We start from the raw sequence: 19,667 nt of genomic DNA on the forward strand, positions 1-19,667 counted from the left end.
TTTAAAAAGTTGTAGGACTCTATTAAGTGGTCTTTAGTTTTCTTTTTTCGTAATTTAACCTTTTTTTAATTGCATTTTAGGTTTTGGGGTACATGTGAAGAACATGCAAGATTGTTGCATAGGTACACACATGGCAGTGTGGTTTGCCACCTTCCTCCCCTTCACCTATATCTGACATTTCTCCCCATGCTATGCCTCCCCACCCCCCACTGTCCCTCCCCTATTTCCCTCCAACAGACTCCAGTGTGTGATGCTTCCCTCCCTGTGTCCATGTGTTCTCATTGTTCAACACCCGCCTATGAGTGAGAACATGCGGTGTTTGATTTTCTGCTCTTGTGTCAGTTTGCTGAGAATGATGGTTTCCAGGTTCATCCATGTCCCTACAAAGGACACAAACTCTAAAATCAAAATTCCATGTAATTTTATGACATTTTCCCAGAATAATAAAATGAAGATATGCATTTTGCTTATCAAAATCAGTTTGTGACCACCATAAGCCAAAGGACTGTCTTTAGAGAATCAGCAAGACAGACGCACTGAGTTCACAGCCAGTGCTAAGTTCACAGCCAAGGATGAGTTCACAGCCAGTGCTGAGTTCATAGCCAATGATGAGTTCACAGCCAGCACTGAGTTCACAGCCAGCACTGAGCTTGCGTTCTGGTGTGTGGGAACTACTTCAGCAAACTGGAGCTTTCCCTGCTTTGTGTGTTCAAACCTTAGGTCAAGGGATGGAGACTCCCAGCAGCCTCCATGGGGCTCCCACCTCTTCTCTCCCTCAGTCTCCAATATTTTGAAATGTTTTATATGTTTAAGATCCTTTCTAGGAAACAAGTCAATAAGGCATTTTTCTGCCAACAAGCTATGGACTGCAGTGGCTGTTTCCCACACACACAGCTTGCCTTCTTAGCACTAACATCTCCAAGCGAATCAGCCCCTCTGCAAATGCTTCAGAGTATTTTCATTCTAATCGCCCCCATCCCTGAACTTTTTTAAAGGAAGAGTCTGGGGCCGGGCGCAGTGGCGCACGCCTATAATCCCAGCACTTTGGGAGGCCGAGGCAGGCGGATCACGAGGTCAAGAGATCAAGACCATCCTGGTCAACAAGGCGAAACCCCGTCTCTACTAAAAATATAAAAATTGGCTGGGCATGATGGTGCATGCCTGTAGTCCCAGCTACTTGGGAGGCTGAGGCAGGAGAATTGCTTGAACCCAGGAGGCGGAGGTTGAGATGAGCCAAGATTGAGCCATTGCACTCCAGACTGGGTAAGGAGTGAAATTCCATCTCAAAATAAATAAATAAATAAAATAAAGGAAGAGTCTGGAAGTGAAACAGTTAAGTCACTGAGTAGGCAAAAGCAATCATCAAAGTTTACTTTCCCATTATTAAAAAAGGAAGCAAGATTCCCCAGGGCTCCAGTGCTCCCAACTTCAGAAATCAAAGCATATAAACCTTCCAGGGAACAACACTAAGTAGATTAGGCTGCCACATCAACTGTGGTTGATTTAAAATATTTAGGGCTCTGTTATCACATCAACACAATTTTGTGTAAATGCCTTGAAGAAAAAAGTCCTTTCAATGGATTTGCTAGAGCAAAAGCCTAACTTGAATGGTAAAGCAATGAACTTTTTATTTTATTAAGAAGATACTAAAAAAGATATTTTAAATCTCCTGGTTATGGAATTTTTAGGGAGATTAGTCCCTAAGAATGCCTAAGCTCTTGCAGCCAATATTCTAGGGGCCTTTTCTCTTAGGGGCAGGGGGCACACCTTGGGTCATTATTATTTGCACTGATCTCTCTTGAATTTTCAGGTTAGACAATTTATGCCCTGTGGCAGAATGACCCCTTGGGGAACATGGCCTTGATACCTATGCCTCCCTTTCTCTTTTTTAAACATTTTTTTCCTTTGTGATAAAAACAGTATTAACAAATAGTTACAATAATAGTAATAACTACATAAATTATCATCATTACATTATTTGTATTGTTGTCAGAAAAACAGCAACAACTGTCCTTCGCTGACCGTGTCACGTGCTGAACGCGTTCCACTCAAAGTCTCACACAGTCCTCAGAAAGTGTAGTGTTGAGGGCATTCTTCCTACGTACAGAGGAGCATGTCGAGGTCTGTGGAGTGGAAGACCCTTGTCACGTCCCGTGACTGGGCCAGGTCTCCTCCCTGGGTCCCTACAGTTCCACGGCCTTACTTTGAACCACTCATGTTCTGGTCTCTAGCCTCTGGATTTCCTTCCCTATCCAGATACTGAGCCGATCTCACACTGAAGCAAAAGAGCTGTTAGTGAGATCTCAGATGTCAGGGAGCAAACAGGACTCAGTTTTCTAGTTGCTCCCAGGTATAAGAACCTTTTCTCTCCCCAAGAGCAGCACTCATGGGGCTTTAGAGTCCTCACTGTCAACAGTCTACTGAGCCCAGGGGGCAGATCAGCTCCATAGGCACAGGGATTGCACCCCGGACAGAGGTGCAGCTTCTCTGGAGTTTCCCTGTGTGCTGCTGGCTGTGCCTCTTTGGTGGAGCTGGGGACATCTTGGGGTATACCCTTTCTAGGGCTGTTTCTGCACAGAACAGGCATAACCATAGCAGACTATGTCCCCTCTTTCATTCCAGTGGCTTTAACAGGGTGGCCAAAGACTCATGTGACAATAAAATCTCAGGGTTGAATCTCCTGGGGCTCGGGAGGAAACTGGACTCTTCAGCAGGCTCTGAGAACTGGCAGCCACATCAGAATAAACACGGGGCTTCCAAGGTGACCACACAGGCAAGGACAGCCTCAAGTGGATGCCCGGGTTCCAGTAAGTCTGTTAGAAAATGAGCCGCTTAGATTCCAGGATCATGGCAGTCTCTGGAAGACAGACTTAGGGAAAAAGCCCTTGGAAAGGGACTGAGGGAATTTTCTAGACTGATGGAAATGGTCTACGTCTTGACTGGGGCACTATTGCACATACATTTGCCAAACTCATCAAACTGTCCTTATAATGTGCATTTTATTGTGTACAAATTATTCCTCCATTTAAAAAAATTAAAAATCAAGTCATAGAACTTTATGGCTTCAGTGAAATTATGCGAGGAGGTAATACTAAGCTTGCGTATCCATCTGCTTTATAATTTATGACACATCAAGCCACTGAAATGCAGAATCCCAGCATGAGACATGCACAGCACGGCGAGAAAGTGATACTGGCTTGAGAAAGCATCCAGAATCTCCCTGACCCTCCCTTGACTTAGCCTAACAGGGTGAGTTATTGCTGTGACCACATGGTCTCAGGCCAGGAGGCTGAGGAGAGCTTGGGTTATTCATTGGTGTCATGCTGGAAGGCATATGCTTACTCTAGTTACATGTGGAATTTTAAAGAGGTAATTAATTGTCCTTTTTGAACAATGACTTTCCCCAATAAATATTCCTTACCCTTGTGTAAATGTGAGCCAATTATTTAACCTCACCATGTCACCTGCAAAATAGAACCTTGTTACGACAGTGCTATGAACTGAATGTCTGTGTTCCCCCAAATGTGTATGTTGAAGCCTAAATCCCCAAAGTGATGATGTTAGGAGGTGGTGCTTTTGGAAGGTGATGAGGTCATGAGGGTGTTACCCCTATGAATGGGATTTGTGCCCTTATAAAGAGATAAAAAGACCAGAGCTCTCTCTATTCTGCCAGGGAGGACCTAAGAAGATGGCCATTTGCGAGTGAGGAAGAGGGGCCTCACCGGACGCTGGGTCTGCCAGCACCCTGGTCTTGGACTTCCCAGGCTCCAAAACCGTGAGAAATAGATGTTCATTGTTTAAGCCACCTAGTCTGTGGAATCTTGTTGCATCTTGTTACAGCAGCCTGAACAAACTAAGAAGGAGGCTGGAAGGAAGTGACAGAAAACAAAATGTTTCCAACAGTGCCTGGCAGCTAATAGTAATCCATACCTGGTTGCGACTGTTACGATGAAGGGTCCTGAGCATGGAGACAGAGTAACTAAGTGTAAGAAAAGAACTTCTCCCTCGGATTTCTAGTTACTTAATAACGTACAAAACAAGAGCCTTCTGGTGCCAAAGGCCAACCAGTGGTAGAAAGCGTCCAGCAAAGCGGAGGCGTGCTCAGCAGCAAGTCACTCTGAAGGAAAGATGTAACTCATTCTTTCTTTTCCAGCTGTCCCCTTCCCAACGCAAAACAAGGCACTCACGTCCCAGAGTCGGGTAGAGACGTGCATCTGCAGTCCCTGAACATTCCCGGAAGTCACCTCCTCACATAATAAATCTCCCATTAACAGGTCTCCGGCCCTTCAGAAAAGAATTGCAGGGCCCCGCAAAGCCCAAAGCCTGGCACATCTGCCCCAAGTGAGTGCATGACAGTGCATGCCCCTGAAAACAGCCTGATGCTCCTGAGAGCTCCAACAAAATCTTTGAAATTTTGCAAAATCTCAAGAAACTGGAGTTTAATTTACAGCCAAAGTCAAAGAAAAAAGAAAAAAAAAAAACAATTTTAACGTAGCAGCAGCAATGACAGCAACCACAAATCTTCCTTTCTTCTCCCTTCCCTGTGTCTTACCTTCATACAGCCAGTCGCTGAGGCCATTGTAAATCACACCTTCCTTCCCAGTGGAGACCACGCGGATGGCCTGCTTCCCAACATGTGCACAGTAGTAGATATTGTTTTCAAAAATAAATATCTAATTTGGAAAGAGAAAAAAAAGTATAGTATTAACCAAGGAAGTGGTTATAAATAGGTTGTTCTTAAAAAAATCTGAGCTCATCAGCCTGGTTTTTATTTTCCTGTTGTATTTATTAGACAGAACAAAGGCAGTCTCAGAATTCTTGGAGGTCTACCCACCTCCAACGGAATATACATGTAAGGATCAATCAGAGGCTCAAACTCCACATTCTTTACCCAATGTTATCACTTACCATGAATGGACAATTTGTGGTCTGATACTTCTAGGTACTTTAATATTTGATATGGTTTGGATTTGTGTGGATTTGTGTTCCCACCCAAATCTCACATTGAATTGTAATCCCCAGTGTTGGAGGCTGGGCCTGGTAGGAGGTGACTGGATCGTGGGGTCAGATTTCTGCCTTGCTGTTCTCACTATAGTGAGGGAGTTTTCATGAGATTGTTTGAAAGTGTATAGCCCACCCCTGCCCAGTGCTCTATTCCTCTTTCTCCAGCCATGTAAGTTGTGCCTGCTTCTCCTTCACCTTCTGCCATGATTGAAAGTTTCCTGAGGCCTCCCCAATTATGCTTTCTGTATAGCCCGCAGAATCATGAGTCAATGAAACCTCTTTTTAAAATAAATTACCCAGTCTCAAGGAGTTCTTTATAGTAACGTGAGGACAAACTAATACAGAAACTTGGTACTGAGAGTGGGCCATTCTTACAAAGATACCTGAAAATGTGGAAGTGATTTTGGAACTGGGTATAATAGGCAAAGGTTGGAACAGTTTGGAGGACTCAGAAGAAAACAGAAAGATGAGGGAAAGTTTGAAACGTCCTAGAGACTAGTTGAATGGCTGTGACCAAAATGCTGATAGTGATACAGACAATTAGGTCCAGGCTGAGGCAGTCTCAGACCAGACGGAGATAAGGAACTTACTGAGAATGGCAGCCAACATCACTTCTGTTATGAATGAGCAAACAGATGACTGGAAACTGGAATTTGTATTTAAAAAGGGAAGGACAGCATAAAAGTTTGGAAAATTTGCAGGCTGACTGTGTGGTAGAAGAGAAAAACCCATTTTCTGGCAAAGAATTCAAGTTGGCTGCAGAAATTTGGATAAATAAAAAGGAACCAAATGTTAATCACCAAGACAATAGGGGAAATGGCTCCAAGGCATTTCAGAGACCTTTGAGGCAGCCCCTCCTATCACAAGCCTGGAGACCTAGGAGGAAAGAATGGTTTTGTGGGCCAGGCTCAGCACCCTGCTTCTCTGTGCAGCCTTGGGACATGGTGCCCTGCATTATGGCCACACCAGTTCCAGCCATGGCTAAAAGGGGCCAAGGTACAGCTCAGGCTGTTGCTTCAAAGGGTAAAAGCCCCAAGCCTTGGTAGTTTCCACTTGGTGTTAAGCATGTGGGTGTGCAGAGTGTGAGATTTGAGGCTTGGGAGCCTCTGCCTAGATTTCAGGATGTATGAAATGTCTGGATGTCCAGGCAGAAGTCTATTGTGGGGTGAAGCCCTCATGGAGAACTTTTACTGGGGCAGTGCAGGGGGAAATGTGGGGTTGAAACTTTCACACACAGACCGCACTGGGACACTGCGTAGTGGAGTTGAGAGAAGAGGGCCACTGTCTTCCAAACTCCAGAATGGTAGATCCACTGACAGCTTGCAGCATGCACCTAGAAAAGCCCCAGGCACTCAGTGCCAGCCTACCAAAGCAGCCGAGGAAGCTGAACCCATCAGAGGCACAGGACAGAGCTACCCAAGACCATGGGAGCCCACTCCTTGTATCAGCATGCACTGGATGTGAGTCATGGAGTCAATAGAGATCATTTTAGAGCTTTAAGATGACCGCCCTGCTGGGTTTTGAACTTGCATGTGGCCTGTAGCCCCTCTGTTTTGGCCAATATCTCCCATTTGGAATGGAAGCATTTACCCAATGCCTGTGCCCCCACTGTATTTTGGAAGTAACTGTCTTGCTTTTGATTTTACAGGCTTATAGGCAGAAAATACTTGTCTTGTCTCAGATGAGACTTTGGACTTGGACTTTTGTGCTAATGCAGGAATGAGTTGAGACTTTGGGGGATTGTTAGGAAGGCATGTTTATATTTTGAAATGTGAGAAGGACAAGAGATTTGGGAGGGGACAGGAGTGGAATAATACAGTCTGGATTTGTGTCCCCATCCAAATCTCATGTCAAATTGTAATCCCCAATATTAGAGGTGGGGCTGGTGGGAGGTGATTGGATCATGGGGGTGGATTTCCCCCTTGCTGTTCTTGTGATAGTGAGTGAGTTCTCATGAGCTCTAGTTGTTTAAAAATGTGTAGCACCCCCCTCCAACTCTCTTTCTCTTACTCCCCCATGGAAGATGTGCCTGCTCCCCCTTCCACGATGACTGAAAGTTTTCTGAGGCCTCTCCAGCCATGCTTCCTATACAGCCTGCGTAACAGTGAGTCAATTAAACCTTTTCCTTTATAAATTACCAAGCCTCAGGTAGTTTTTTTTTTATAGCAATGTGAGAATGGACTAATACAATATCAAGTTGGATTGAGTATTTTAGCCATCCAGTTTTTCCTACCAATTAAGATTCATGGGCTGGGACACTGTAGATCTGGGTTTTATTCATTCAACAACATTTATTAAAAATTACGAAGTGGGCATCTACTCTGCATTCACGGGAGAACACAGTGGCAAACAGGCGAAAACTCCAATGTCCCTTTATTCTAATTACAATCTGTAAAGATGGCAGACTCTAAACAGGACAATGGTCTAACAGGGAACAATGCGGAGTTTAGAAAATAGAAAACAGAACTGCCCAACTCAGGCAAAAGACCAGGCAAGGCCTTCCTCAGAAAGTTGTTGAGAAAAGCTACTACTGTGATAAAATATACATCACACACAATTTGCCATTTTAAGCATTTTAAGTGTGCAGTTCAGTGCCGTAAATACACTTACATTTTTGTGCAACCATCACCACCATCCACCTCCAGAACCTTTCCATCTTCCCAAACTGAAACTCTGTCTCTGTTAAATACGATTATAACTACCCATCCTTCTCTCATCCCCTGGTACTCCCACCTACTTCCTGTCTCTAGGGGTCTGACAACTCCAGGGACCTCATACAAATGGAATCATGCAGGAGGGGCAAGAGAGGACACTCAGGAGGCCAGGAGCCAGCTCCTGGAGGGTCTGCAAGCCACACTAAGGTACTCCAAAGGCAATGGGAAGTCCCTGACAGAAGTGAGAGTAGGAGGCAATGTGTTTACACTCAAGTCTCCTGAAGCTGAGTATGGAGGCAGACAGTGTGGCAAAGAGAAGGGAGCCAGGCCCCGAATGCGAGAAGCCAGTTGCCATAATCTGAGGAGCACTAACCATGGAGATGGAGGAGGACCAGCCAGGGAGTCTGCAGGAAGAACCTGCTGACCATGGGAAGTGACCTGAGGTCTGGGGTGACGTTGCGGGATGAGGCAAAGTTGCTCTCAAACTGTTCTCTTGGGGCATTGTGTGATGAAGAATCAGCTGCAGAGTTGGGGTACACTGGAAAATACTGTTAATTCTGACCTCAGGCAAGTCACCCCCTCTCTGAGGAGGAGCAGGAAGATGGACTGTGTTGGTGGTCCTCAGATTCTGATGCATATTACATGGCCTAGGGAGCTTTTGAAAATCCTGATGCCCAGTCCACCAGCCCAACCAAAAGTCAGAATCTCTAGGAATGGAATCCAGGCATCAGCATTGTAAAGAAACATCCCAGGTGATTCCAAAATTGAGAACCTGTGGCCCATAGACTACCTCATGCCTCCCAAAGCTCCTAAGCTATAAATTATCCTACACAGCGTACTCTCCGGTGCATGGATCAGTGATCAACTCTGCCCTGGGTTTCCTGCCTCTCAACTCTCTGCCCACATCCCTGTGGGAACCTTAGAACCTGATGCAGCTCAGCCTGCAAATACCCAGTGCCTACAGAAATCGGGCATGCAGACCAAGAGTACGGATCAAACCAGCTGTTTTCTTTCAAGAAATTCCAGGAAAAATATTGCAGTATCATTTAAGAGGCTGTAGAGAGAAGGTATTTGCATAATACAGAAAATAGCATGAATATGGAACGCTTTTTACTGAAAATAAGAAAAGGGCTGTTTCCCTAGACTGTTTTCATGGAGGGATGGATCCAGAAGCAGTAGCAGGTACTCATTTCCTACTCCGGCCTCCTAGCTCTGCAAGGATTCACTTCAGCCAGAAATGAGTTGGAAAACTTCCAGAAACAAGTATACATCCTAATTTAATTTCAGCATCTGTTCTTATGAGTTTGCCTAAGGGTACAATGTATTACTAAGTTTTAGCTTTTAAAAAAATGCATTGTGAGCTTACAATGAATTTTTGAATCAAATCAGACCATAGCCAATTATTATTTTGAGTTAGTAAAGTTTGCTGTGATGGATATTAAATCCTTTTTTTTTTTTGCTTTAGCTTTATTTCTAGTGGAAGGAAATGAAAGAACAAGCATAAAGAGTATGTTTTGCTCTGAAGATCGTTCACATTTTCCTTTTTTTTTTTTTTTTTTTTTGAGAGAGAGAGTCTCGCTGTCACCCAGGCTGCAGTTCAGTGGCTCCATCTCAGCTCACTGTAACCTCTGCCTCCTGGGCTCAAGCGATCCTTCCACCTCAGCCTCCCAAGTGGCTGGGACTATAGGTGCCAGCTACCACTCTCGTCTAATTGTTGTATTTTTTTGTAGCTAGGGTGTTGCCATGTTGCTCAGGCTGGGTATCAAACTCCTGAGCTCAAGCGATCCCCCCACCTCAGCCTCCCAAAGCACTGGGATTACAGGTGTGAGCCACCGCACCTCACATTTTCCTTTGGATATTCCAATTAAGATATCTGAGGAAAAGAAGACAGAGCGTCAGGTTCTGCCTGTGGTTTTGCGATGTTAACCCCTAGGAGGCTGAGAAACCCTGGGCGCTGAGATGAAATATTGGGGTGCGTGGTTGAGTTCTCACTTTTCATCCACTATGCACACGGCTGGCAGAGCAATCGGCTTCCTCTGAGTTTCTGAGATTCCTGTCCTAAAGGGGCTCGAAGCCTCCCTATGAGGGGCCTGACTGTCTGGATTCGTTCACGTGCCACCCCAAGGCCTCACCCCTCCCACTTGCAGCTGCTCACGACCACAGGCTGCCTTCACTCAACTCCCTGCCTCCTGCTGCTGTCCCCAATTTATCTCATACGTCGCAGTCCAGATACGTCTTTACGGAAACACAGTTTTTCTAAAGCATTTTTTAAAAAATCTGAAATAACTTTCTGCTCACTTCAGAATAAAGTTTAAATCTTGAGTCTGCAACCCGATCAAAATGTGACTTTCAGTACTGCAGAAGTCACTGAGATCCCATGATGCAGGGTTAGGGACGTCACTGGCCCTAACCAGCGTGCTTGGGAGTCCCCATTCACAGTGGGAATCTGGATCTACCCAGCTCATTGTGCTCCAGGCTACACGATAGTGTCTACACCACATGCTGGTAGCACAGAGGATGGCCTGGGCCAGCTGCTGGACTGTTATGTGCCTCAGTTTCTCCATTTGTCAGCAGAGATAATAATAAAACCTCATCTTTTGTTGTTGTTTTTGGGAAATAGGGTCTTCCTCTGTCACCAGGCTGGAGTTCAGTGGTGTTATCGTAGCTCACTGCAGCCTCAACCTCCTGGGCTCAAGCAATCCTCCTGCTTCAGCCCCCCGGGTAGCTGGGACCACAGGCACACACCACCACACCTGGCTTTTTTTTGGGGGGTAGAGATGGGGGTCTCCCTATGTTGCCTAGGCTGGTCTTGAACTCCTGGCCTCAAGTGATCCTCCTGCCTTGGCTTCACGAATGTTGGGATGGGATGTGTGAGCCACTGCACCTGACCAATAGAACATAATCTTAAATGGATGTGAAGAGCAAGTGAGTCAACCAACTCAAAGTGCATAAACCAGAGCCTGGCCTGACGTAAACGCTCAATCACATCTGCTGCTGTTACTCTCTTTTATAAAACAAATCCATTCTCTCTGAAGGGTTTAGAAGAGGCGTCACAGCAGGTGTCAGCCAAGCTAGAACATTAAGGATTAATGCTTTTAATTACGATCAGGTCTAGCTTATCTATTGCTTTTTCTTTTCGTTTTCATGCTTTTGGTGTCACAGCTAAAAATCCATTGCCAAATCCAAGGCCATGAACATTTCCCTTATGCTTCTGTGATTTTTACAGTTTTTGCTTATATTTAGGTCTTTGATCTATTTCAGGTAAATTTTTGTATGTATTGGGCAGACACTTCTAAAACACTTTAGGAGCATCAACTATCTTAATCTTTAAAAATAACCCTGTGTGGCAGGTACCATCATTCCTGCTTTGTAGATAAGACATGGAAGCACAGAGCTGTTAAGTAACTTGCCCCACAGCTGGCGGGCCAGGGGTGGGGCTGGGATTGAAGCCAGGCTGTACGCGGTACTTAAATGCCTTGCCCAAGGTCAGCAGTTAACAGAAGAAGGACCCAGGTTCGGACCTTAGGCAGTAGGTTCCAGGACTTGTGGTCTCACGACGACGCCATGTTGCATCTTGATGGATTGATAACTGAAAATGCACCAGACCACAAACAACTCTGTGATCACAACGCCGCCTCTCACATTCTCTTTCTCACCCAGAAGGAACCTGATGCTGGAAGCTCACACTCATGAGACCCACACAGAAGAACCAGGTGGGGATGGAAGGATGTCCCACTGTCATTGCCATGGCCTGTCTCAGTAGACATGGCAGCCGCGGCAGCAGCTGGCCCCATTCTGCCCTCTTCTCAAGGCTTATTCAGGAAATAGTCCTGCCGGGAGCTCTGTGAGTCAGCTCCCTGGTGACCGCTGGCTCACACTGGTAGGAGGCCCTTCTCACTGAAAGTTGCATCAGTCAAGAACCCTGTTGGCCAGCTCAAAACTTGCAGTCCTTTCTGGTGAAGGCGCTGCCCACCTCTTTTCTAGGGTGGCCTTTGCCCTATGGGCCCTGTGCGCTCTCAGCCAGTACCTGCATCTGTGATGGATTCTGAGGCCTCCACTCAGCTGCTGCAGTGGAGCCCTGCAGCTGGAGACGCTGTTGAAATGCCCGAACCCACCATCCACCGGAATCCCAGTCCTGCTGCAGCGGGTGGTGGGGGCTGCTATCCTGTGCACTCTGCCATCAGACCTCACCTCCTCCTTCTTATTATTTTTTTGTCTTTTTTTTTTCTTTTTGTGGAGAATGGGGTCTCGCTATATTGCCCAGGCAGGCCTTGAAACTCCTGGGCTCAAGCTATCCTCCCACCTCTGCCTCCCTAAGAGCTGGGATTACAGGCATGAGTCACAGCGCCCGGCCCAGAAAGCTTTTACAAGGTAAATGCTCAGGTTTCCAAAACATATTCAGATGTACATCAGGCACAGGAGAATGAGGAGGTCTGCCTTATGATCCTCACGTGGGAGCGTCCAGCCCCCAGCAGCAAGCAATGGGGACGCTCACAGGCTTTTCCAGGACAGGCAAGACCACTGTCTCCACTTCCTCCACGCTGCCCTGGCCCGGGAGCCCTGCCTGCCGGTGCCCCCTCTCCTGGGCACGGTGCAGCTGTGTTCTCTCCTCATTCTATCTATTCACTCTTCTCCTCACCCAAATGCTCTGTTTTCCCAGCTCCCATCCAGATCCTGGCCCCTTGTAAGCCTCTGCTCAGCTCCCAACCTTCCAGCAGGGAGCCTCAGCAATCTTCATCCATTACAGCCCTTCTGTGATGGTGCTGTACACCCGCCTCACCAACAAAACAGACCCCACAGGCCGAGAGGCTGTGGGAAGCAGGCATGAGAGCTCGAGGGAGAGGGTAAGGGAGGTCGGGCCTGCGCGCAGGATGAGGCCGGCTCTGCAGTCTGGTCCCTGGCACTCCCTGAAGCCCACAGACAGAGGCCTCCACGTTGACGCTAAAGCAATGTCCACTCAAGCACAAATGAGCTCTTTTCAGAGTGAGGACAATCCGCACAGCCTCCGGAGACTGCATTTCCTGCTTCTGTTGAACACTCCACCACCGCGGCTGGTGGGGACAGTGACCTGTGGAGGAGCAGCAGCGACTCCAGGCGAAGGGAGGCAGGGGAACCACGTGCCAGGTGCCCGGCCGCCACGGAGGGCCCTGCCCAATGCCTGCTGGAAGCCAACTCTGCGGAGAGCCGACCCTTTACAAATGTTTAGTAACCTCAGCAGACCTCGCCAGTAGAGTGAGGTCCGTGCTGGGGCAGTGGACAAAGTCCTCAGCAGAGTGAGTTCTATTAAACATTCCCACTTTGTACCCAAGTTTCTTCTGTGGGTTCATCTGGTCTTCTCCACTGACTAGATTTCAAATTTTATGAGAGCAGGGTCCATGTGTCATTTTTCCTCTGTGTTCCAACCTTCCTACCACTGTTGCGGCCATGGTACTTCTGTGTATCTTTAATTTCATGCACATTTGTAGGATGGACATTTTGCTCGCTTCCCGGCCCATACGGTCCACTTTGGAGCCCCCAGATCCCAGCAGAACATCCTTGTTCTGGAGAGGCTGGGATGTAACCAAGCCAACCCTGGCACAGATAAGACCCGTGTGTAGTAAGCTCATCACTCTCTCAGACATGCCACCACAGTCGCCTCTGTACTCGAGTTTGAAGAAAAAGACTGAAGGAGTCTTAAGTGATGGGAGCAGACTGCGACTCTCTAATTCACAACCAAAAAAGGAAACCTCTGGAAAGTAGAATATCTGGAATTTTTGAAAAAGCAAATGGGCAAAACCTAGTAAGTCACAAGGAGATCAGTGCCGCTGAGCGTGGCAGGGATGAAGAATTTCCTGGATGTGACTCAAAGGCAGAGAGAAAAAAGATCTTAAAGAAGAGGAAGTCTCACTTTGGGAGGCTGAGGCGGGCAGATCACCTGAGGTCAGGAGTTTGAGACCAGCCTGGCCAACATGGTGAAACCACGCCTCTACTAAAAATGCAAAAATTAGCTGGGTGTGGTGGTGGGCGCCTGTAATTCTAGCTACTCGGGAGGCTGAGGCCAGAGAATCACTTGAACCTGGGAGGCAGAAGTTGTAATGAGCTGAGATTGCACCAGCCTGGGTGACAGAGTGAGACAATGTCTCAAAAAAATAAAATAAAATAAAAAGAAACCTGACACTGTACCACATTAAATAAGTACAATGATTATGTGTCACCTAAAAAGCAAATAAAATTTTTAAAATGGCATAATATATTGGGCTATCTTGAAAACCAGTTTGGGTCATTTGGGGAAAAAAAAAATGTTCTCTTTTTGAGTAAATTCTGTCTGGAACCAATCAACCCATGCATCTGTGTACCTGACATTTGCTGATCATTAAAGATACCACATTTGATCAGGCATGCACCTGTTCTCCTAGGTCCAGGTGCAGCATATAATATGAGGGCAGTAAGCGATCCCTGGGGGTGAAGAGGGAAGTCTTTAGAGGAGGGGCCCGGAGAACCCATTCAGCCTGCGCAAGGGAGAGCCGAAGGGAGAACTCTTCAGATGTCGGCACCCATGTGCGGAAAGGCTCACAGATCTGATGCATTCAGGGGACTGCAAGGAGGCTGGAAGAGCTGTAAAGTACTGAGTGGGTAGGGATGCAGGGTGGGAAAAGATGCAGCAAGAGTCGGGGACAGGTCAGGCTGTGGGAAGCCTTGTGTTCCAGGAAATCTGGGGCTTCATTTTCTTTGGGATGGGTAAACTTGGAAAGCAAAGTCATGGAAGAGCCAGATCATCACATTTGCATTTCAGAAATATGGCCATGATGGCGGAGGGAAGATGGGAGGCAGAAGGCTGCAGGTGGGGAGGCCTAAGAAATAGTGAGAGAACAAACTAAGAAAACGAGATCTAAGAGAAGATGGATTTGAAAAAAAATTAGGAGCCAGAATCTACAGGGTGTGGGTGTGTCATGGGGAAGAAGAAACAAATACGATTTCCTTTATAAAGTACCCAGTCTCTGGTGTTTCTTCATAGCAGCATGAAAACAAATGAATACACTGGAATCCTCTAGAGGATTGGGAACTTTCAGTTAAATACACTCTCTTGGTGAGTTTTCTAACTAAAGAAGAGATCTTTGCAATTTCAGTCCCTATTAGGGAAATATTTCCAGTCTTTGCACTTTCTTGATTTATTAGAATGAGGTACACAAGATGGAAATATTATTGACTAATGACCTTGTATCAGCTAAGATCACTAGGTTTCATTGTCCAAAACTATTGGTGTGGATGTATGAAAAGGGATTAGATCAAATCTATATCCACTCCCAGGAACTGTTTTCCTTGATATTGTCTGTGTTATTGTTATTCTTTTCTATGTATGTTGTATACAGAAAAACTATGCCAGGGTTTAGCATGTGAGTTGGCTGGGTTTTAACTAACTGAGGTTTTAATTGACTTTTCCAAAAGTCAAATAAATCCAAAAGTTTCATGAATATTTACCTCAGTAAGAGAATTTAAAAAGACAAATTAAAAAGTTAATGCAACTTCCAGGTAACTTACTGAGAAGAGTGTGAGTGTGTGTGTATGTGTGTGTGTGTGTGTGTGTGTGTGTGTGTGTGTGTGTGTATTAAGTGATAATTTATACCATGAATATTTCTTAAACCAAGTCAAAATAGATTACAATAAAAACACAATCTGCATGTTCCCAGAGTGGTTTTGATAAAAGCTACAAATAGCTAAAGAGGGGGCTAATTACATCAGGAACCAGGGATGGGATAATTACTATAATTAGGCACAATTTGGTTTTTAGTCCCGGAAAATCAAGGCCAAAGGGAAACATGTTGCATAGCTCAGTATTTGACACAATGATAGTGATACTATGAAGCTGGGATGAGACAAAAGAAACAACCTTCGACTTGAAATGGAACTCTGAATTCCTGTTGGAAACCACTGGCTGCCCAGCTCTGAGCAGGTTGCTCAACACTGTTTAATGCCATTTCCTCCACTGTAACATAAGACGTTGGGTTGAATGATCTCTAAGAGATTTATTTCATCTTTTACTTTGTCAAATCCAAAAGTTACATTAATATTTACACCAGTAAATGATATTCAGCAAATTAATTATGCTATTACCAACTTTCTATTGAAAAGGAGAACTACCTATTTATTTATGTATTTATTTATTTATCATTTCTTCTTAAATTAAGATGGGGGTCTGGCTCTGTTGCCCAGGCTGGTCTCAAACTCCTGACCTCAAGCAATCCTCCTGTCTTGGCCTCCCATAGGCGTGAGCCACCATATCCAGCCTAGGGAGAACTAGTTATCATGGAAAGGAAATGAAACATTCATGGTGAATCCAACATGTTACTATCAAGTGGGGAAATAGATTCTCTCTATACGTTAATGAAAAACTTCAATTATCACATTGGCTAGGTTTCTTTAATTGACACATTATAGCGGCTTTCCTGATGTCAAGGACATATCCAGGTAGTGGTGACTATTTAGCAATTGCACTCATCCTCGTATTCCGCGGCTCCTCTTGAGTGACCACATTTCCTGATCAAGCTAATTATATCAGGAACCATTTACTGACATTTCTGCAGTAAACAAAAATGAAAGATCCTGTTGCATGTGATATAAAATGTCATTTATAGGGCGAAGCACAGAACAGGTTGGCTGGCCATGGAAGTGGCCATCCCCATCGGTCTAGCAATGTTCATACCCAAGTAACCGCTCCTGAGGCACAGGAGAGTCTTCACTGGAGACCACTTCAACCCTGCAGGTGACTCCTGTCACTGGAACACTCTATGCATATAAAACATGTCACCAGGACACAGGAATTCTGCCTCCAAATCTGCAACCTGGTTGACATCTCTCTTACAGAGACTCTGCAGAAAGCAGAAGGCTGACCAGGGAAGCCGGCAGGTTCTCCGGCAGCAGCTGCCAGCAGGTAGGGGGAGGAAGGCCTCCAAGAACAACCGAAGGAGCCCTGGTGAGCTCGTGTCTCTGCACGGCTTTAATTTCTGGGTGTGCTACCAATGTCACTTGTGGTCCCAAGTGGTTTCATCAATAGGCCACATAACAGCAAGTCAGGATGACCAAGTGTGGCTAAAGATCGAAGAAACACGCTAACACTCAGAACCTAAAGTGGTCCTCTCTGCATGGAATTTGACCGTCAGCTGACTTCCTGCTTTTGTTGCCCTGGAAACCTGATGAGGGTTGACTATCACCTCTCTTCATGACAGCATTATTTATGATAACTTGCACTGGGATAAGGGGAACCATGAGTTCTGGGAGGGAGTTGTAACTGCCACTTCTCCCAATCTGGAGACCCTTGTGCATGTTCCTGGTTGGGCCCCGAAGCCACACCCCGGACTCCTGAGATGCATCAGGCAGGGAAGATTCCCACACCCACCTGTGGATGTCCTGCTCCCTGCACCGAGCTGTCATCCGGTGGTGGGGCTGGGGGAGAAGGCAGCTCCTGTGTGGTTGGGGGATCACTGCACTGAAGACTGCAGGCGCACATGTGTGATGCCACCCTGCGGGCCAACCATTGCTGCCCGGGAGGCTGCTGAGTCCAGCTGATGCTGAGTGTGGACTCAGGTGGAGGCAGAATGTTTGCTTGGGCCACACAAGGCCCCTGGTGGGTGCTTCTAAGTAGTTGTCAAGCCCCTAATATAGGCCAAGCTTCCGGAACGGCCGGCCTTCCATGGGTTCATGTCAGAAACTGGATGATGGTGGGAACTCTGAGACTTAATTCTTAAGTAAAACTACGACGAATTAATAACAAGAGCGAGAGAGATAAACCAACACCAAAGATGGGCTGGAAAAGGAGTGCTGGGGTTTTCTGAAAAGTGAACTGTTGGCTCGAGATCATAGAATCAGTCTGGCCAGCTGTGAGCTAGGAAACAGCACAGCAACAGTCACCGAGCTGTGACGACGAGTATTTGCTTTTTGTGGAATATATGGAAAAAAAAGAAAAATGTCATTGTCCTACAGATCATGCTCATACATATACAAACTACTACATTAAAATAACCTTTGAGCTGGGCGTGGTGGCTCCTATCTGTAATCCCAGCACTTTGGGAGGCCGAGGAGGGAGGATCACTTGAGGCCAGGAGTTTGAGACCAGCCTGGGCAATACGGTAAGACCCCAGCTCTACAAAAACAAATAACAACAACAACAAAACCATTAAAAAATTAGCTGAGTGTGGTGGCACATGCCTGCAGTCCCAGCTACTTGAGAGGCTGAAGCAGGAGGATTGCTTGAGTCCAGCAGGTGGAGACTGCAGTGAACTCCTGCCTGGACTGCAGAGTGAGATCCCATCTCTAAAAAACATACACAAATCAACTTGGTTGTATTTTATTTCCTTCAAGATGTACGTGTGTTGGTGGGGGAGGTTTTAATAAAACTGGAGGCCATATAACATACTTTTTAATTTATATTAGGAATGCTTTTCCATGTTATTTTATTTTTACTTTTTTTTTTTTTTTTTTTTTTTTTTTGAGACAGAGTCTCGCTCTGTCAGCCAGGCTGGAGTGCAGTGGTGTAATCTCAGCTCGCTGCAATCTCTGCCTCCAAGGCTCAAGCAATTCTCCTGCCTCAGCCTCCCGAGTAGCTGGGATTACAGGTATGTACCACCATGCTTGGTTAATTTTTGTATTTTTAGTAGAGATGGGGTTTTATCATGTTGGCCAGGCTGCCTCAAACTCCTGAACTCAGGTGATTCTCCTCTCTTGGCCTCCCAAAGAGCTGGGATTACAGGTGTCAGCCACTGTGCCCAGCTGCTTTTCCACATTATTAAACATTCTTCGAGACATGTCTTTGAAGAGATATGACACTTTATTTCGTTAACCCCCTGGTATTTGATGTATAATCTTTTGTTTTTTTTTATTGTACTAAAAATACTATTGTGTGCCTCTTGGTACATAACTTTTTGCCTGTGTCTCTGACAGCTCCCTGGGATGAATTCCTACAAGTGGAAATGATGAATCATGTGCACTGAGCAGTAAATATGTATATTAAGGACACAAACAGGTCAATCAAAAAGCTGTACAAAGTGCTAAAAATAACAAAAAGAAATCTTATTACAATGTTTTGTTTATCAGATTATGAAAGACTGAACACAAATGATACCCAGCACTGCTAAGAATGCAGTGCGCTCGCCTGACCAGAGTATAGGCAGAGAACACTGAAGAAAAAGTTAGTAAATCCTACGGAAAGAGACTTTTTTTGCAGAGATTACATGAAGAGACTGCTGGAAATAAAATATAATTGGTCTTCAAGCCTTGTATACAGAAAACGATGGTAGTGGAAAGCCCAGTTACCTTTGCGCTAAAAGGTGAATAACATATGTATATATACACGTGATTGTGTGCTTCTTCTCATGGAAGTAGTCCTAAAATTGCTGGGAGTCGTTCTCAGTGTACCCAGTGCTCTACTTCAGGAACAGACCACTCAATCTGTGGGCTTCTAAATATTGACACTGTTTTGCCCTCACATTCCCTATATTTTGGCCTTTTCCCCTTTTACAAAGGTTGTGTATTGCTCAACTGGAAAAATACACAGCCTTTGATTATACTAGCTCGTAACACTACCTGGAAAACGGATGGATAGAGGATGATATGGTTTGGCTGTGTCCCTACCCGAATCTCATCATGAGGTGTGGCTCCCACAATTCCTGCATGTTGGGAGATCTGACGGTTTTATAAGAGGCTTCCCCTTTCTCTTGGCCCTCAGTTCTCTCCTGTCTGCTGCCATGTAAGATGTGATTTTGCTCCTCCTTCGCCTTCTGCCATGATTGTGAGGTCTCCCCAGCCACGTGGAACTATGAAATAATTAAACCATCTTTCCTTTGTAAATTACTCAGTCTCAGGTATGTCTTTATTAGCAGTGTAAAAATGGACTAATACAGTGGAGATGCCAAAGCTGTTGATCAATGGGCAGTTTAAGATTCCTGGTGATTCTTACTGAGCTCAGCAGCAGCATCCGCAAACACCCTCAGGGCGTGTCCGAGGGGCCTGGCGAGTGCTGAGCAATTGACATGCGAG

At 45.7% G+C, this 19,667-nt stretch overlaps 1 protein-coding gene across 4 annotated transcripts in view; it reads right to left on the minus strand.

Annotated features, from left to right (window-relative positions):
* DPP6 (dipeptidyl peptidase like 6) overlaps positions 1 to 19,667 on the minus strand; it is a 1,161,897-nt gene that overhangs the window by 188,454 nt on the left and 953,776 nt on the right. For all 4 annotated transcript variants that reach the window (XM_039472700.2, XM_074378865.1, XM_039472699.2 and 1 more), the window contains exon 8: positions 4,553 to 4,673. In XM_039472700.2, coding sequence (XP_039328634.1) covers positions 4,553 to 4,673 — 121 coding nt within the window. The remainder of the gene's footprint in view (positions 1 to 4,552; positions 4,674 to 19,667) is intronic.

Source organism: Saimiri boliviensis, chromosome 10 (assembly GCF_048565385.1).
Source record: "Saimiri boliviensis isolate mSaiBol1 chromosome 10, mSaiBol1.pri, whole genome shotgun sequence".
NCBI classification, from domain to species: domain Eukaryota; kingdom Metazoa; phylum Chordata; class Mammalia; order Primates; family Cebidae; genus Saimiri; species Saimiri boliviensis.